The 3,241-nt window shown below is 51.7% G+C and overlaps 1 protein-coding gene across 1 annotated transcript; it reads left to right on the top strand.

Annotated features, from left to right (window-relative positions):
- Nucleotides 1-360: 360 nt before the first annotated feature.
- On the top strand, nucleotides 361-1,099 carry Ubl4b (ubiquitin like 4B). Its single transcript, XM_021197094.1, has one exon. It carries the CDS (start codon nucleotides 486-488, stop codon nucleotides 1,056-1,058), a length of 573 nt encoding a protein of 190 aa, XP_021052753.1. The 5' UTR covers nucleotides 361-485; the 3' UTR covers nucleotides 1,059-1,099.
- Nucleotides 1,100-3,241: the final 2,142 nt, after the last annotated feature.

Below are 3,241 nucleotides of genomic sequence, written 5' to 3'. Positions count from 1 at the left end.
TCAAGGCAGACACCATTAGTGGCTGTGTCCTAGCTTTCTGTGCTGGTGTTCCTGGGGGCTCCGTGGTTTCTCTGGCTGACACCAAGAGAGCAGGAAAATTACCCAAAGGCACGTGCTGAAAGAATCAGTGGCCATGCTGTTGGGATAGTGCCTTTCCCTGTTCTCTTTCTCTGTTCCAGCTCTCATTTCTCCTGGGCCTACATTTTCTTTCCTGGTCACACCCCCCCCCAACTCTGTCCTCCTCCCCTCTTTCCTCATGAAGGAAGGATGCTTCGTGTTCACAATGCCCTTCTGCTGTCCCTAAAGTTCTACTCTGGAAATGAGCCCTCCTGGAGCATTATGACATCACTGTGCATTAGCTAGTGGCTGCCCATGTAGGCTGGGCCCTTGCCCTACTAGGAGGGGTGACAGGGTCACCTGTTGGGCCCTATACCTTCAGGGCAACTCCCAGAGCATGGATCCCTCCTGATTCCTCTCTGGCCCCAATGTTCCTCACGGTCAAGCTGCTCTTGGGCCGAAGATGCAGCCTGAAGGTATCTGGAAAAGAAAGTGTGGCCACACTGAAGAAACTGGTTTCTCAGCACCTGCAGGTACCGGAGGAGCAGCAGCACCTGCTGTTCCGAGGCCAGCTCCTGGCTGATGACAAATACCTCTCAGATTACAGCATTGGGCCCAATGCTTCCATCAATGTCATCATGCGGCCTCAAGAGGATGCAGCGCTGGATAAGACCCATCAAATCCAGCCCCTGTGGCTCCAGCTGGGCCAGGTCCTAGACAAACATTTTGGAGCAAAGGATGCAAAGACAGTGCTGGGTTTTTTGAGGCAAGAACACGAGGAGCGTCTGCAGAGGCTGAGCCTGGAGGCCCTGGAGCAGTTGGTGGGCCAACTCCTAGCACAACAGCAGCTTGATGAGCTGGCAGAGGAAAAGGAAACCCCTGCTGTTGCATCAGAACTCCAGCAAAATGATGAAGGAGGAGGAGGAGGGACAGGCGGAGAAGGAGGAGGGAAGAAGGAAGAAGAGGAGGGTGAGAAGGATGAGGAGGAGGCTGATCAGTAAATTGGCCCATCCTTCTCTTGCTCACTAAACTTCCCCTGGACTGACCCTTCTATGTTCTTGGGCAATTTTTCTCTTTGCTTTCTCCTGATGGAGTTGCATTTGTCCTTCTTGCTAAACCGTTAAGTAGCTGGAAGATATCTAGATCCTTCGATGCCCTCTCACCTGTAGGCCCCCTTCTGAAGTGCAGAATGATTCTAGCAGCACCATCTCTCTGCTACAAGGGATTTAAATGACCCAAGGTATGCTATAGGGACAGTCAAAGTTCACCCTGGCTCTGAGTGGAACAGCTTTGCCACAGCATGCCTCAGAGAACGTCTCCATGGCTTGAGACAGCCTCTTCTCCTTCAGAACAGACAGTGTGAGCCCATTGTCCCTCCTCTTAGAACCCAGACCCCCAGTAGTATAGAGATGAGGAAGCGCTGCCAGCTGCCCTTGAACTCGTGGTGATGCTGGCCCTGCTGCCCTACTTGTGGTTCCGTATCTTCAGAGACGGGACCACAGAGACAGGAGTCATGGAAAGTGATTGCATGGGCCAGTTTTGGGGCTTGTGGAAACTCAGATGAAGTCCCAGAATAGCAGGAAACGGAGTCCTAGGCAGGAAAAATGGTCTGCAAGTGGCCGACTCGTGAGGCCAGCCTAAATAAAATTATGCCCACTAGCACATTCTGACTAATCAAGGTAGCACCGAGTTCCTGCAATCTAACTGGCATTACCCAGTACTATTTTGGAGACGGGGGTGGCAGGGGGGAAACAGTACAAACAAGGCCTCCTGCCCTTGTGGATGAGAGATATACACAGGGTTATGCCCAAAGAGCACAGCCTGTGGCTATACGGTCTGGTGCGTCTGCCTTGCAGAATATGCCAGAGCAGGTCTTTTGTCTACCTGGGGTTAAGAGCACAGCCCTAGATAAGAGATGAGAAGCCCTGTACTGTGTGTGGATGGGACAGGTTCAGGGTTGCCTATTGAGAACCGTGGTCCCCCTTTTGGTGGCTGAAGTCCCCAAAGTACTGTTCCTGTAGAATTTCAGTCCTGGGGGCCAGAGATGGAGACTGTGTAGAGGGCGGGGGGAGATATGTGCTTGAAAAAGAACGTGCAGAGGTCCGATTTCTCTGGGAAGTACTCTGCCGTTGGCCTATAGGCTTGACCTTCAGCCTAGGCCAGCGACTATCTTGGCTGACATTCTTCCTCTGTAGGATGCTGAGCTTTTGACCTGTATCATAACACCCACTTACCCCCAAGACATTGATGCAAGCAAGAGGTGTAGTTGGTGTAGTAGGTATATTTTCTAGCAGTGAGTTCCACAGGGATGGCAGGAAGGGCCTGGGAGCCCTCTGCTGTGAAAGTCTGTTAGGGGGCATTGCTCTGTCATCTCCTCGCTAGAGACAACTTCACCTTGCTTGATGGCATCCACCTCTACCCTCTCTGATAAGGGGAGAAGAAAGGCAGAACTCCGTGGGTCTGAATGACTCTTCCCAGACTCACTGCCCACAGGTGGGGGTGGGGTGGGGTCCACACTTCTCCAAAGTTCCTATCCTGATCCCACTCTCATTCCTAGGCTATTTGCCATCTGCTGGGAGGTCTTGTGATGGTTCTGTGAATTCACTTGTGTTGGGCTTGTGCCATTTGCCAATGGGGACAAGCCTATTATCTTTACATTAGGGGAACTAATAGCCCATTTCCCAGGAAACCTCTGAGCGATAAAAGTAAGTGGGGCATTTTATTCTCTTTGCTGAGAGAATCTGGCATGAAGGGCAGGTAAAGCCTTTATTTTCTCTCTCTGGCTGATGCCAGTGGCAGAGAACAAGGTAAGGTAGCCAGCCACTCGCCTGTTTTCATGGCCAGCAGTTCAGGGGAGGATGTGTCCGGTCCCAGACTGGAAAGTTGGTCCATCCTTTCATCTATCTGCTCTGTGTCTCCTACGACTGATCCCATCCCTCCCAAGGGTCCTCCTCACCCCTTTTCCCCCTCAAAAGCTGAGCACTAGAGAGCACTAACAAGAGGCATGGAAATCCTGGGAAGAATTCTCTTAACCCAGGGGTTGTAACACTCGGTGCAGTACCTTTTGTTTTAGAGCTGTGGGTTTCGTTCCCTGAGAGGGGATACAGTTCGTACTCAGGGAAAAGCAGGTGCAGATATATTGAGGACGTGTAGAATGCATCATGAACGTGGACCAGGTACTGAC

This window comes from Mus pahari, chromosome 4 (assembly GCF_900095145.1).
Source record: "Mus pahari chromosome 4, PAHARI_EIJ_v1.1, whole genome shotgun sequence".
NCBI classification, from domain to species: Eukaryota; Metazoa; Chordata; class Mammalia; order Rodentia; family Muridae; genus Mus; species Mus pahari.
Note: the sequence above shows the minus strand (reverse complement) of the source record. Positions and strands in the feature narration are given on the sequence as shown.

Excerpts from the sequence above, each read along its gene's own strand:
- Ubl4b (XM_021197094.1), top strand. The coding sequence starts at position 486 with ATGTTCCTCACGGTCAAGCTGCTCTTGGGCCGAAGATGCAGCCTGAAG.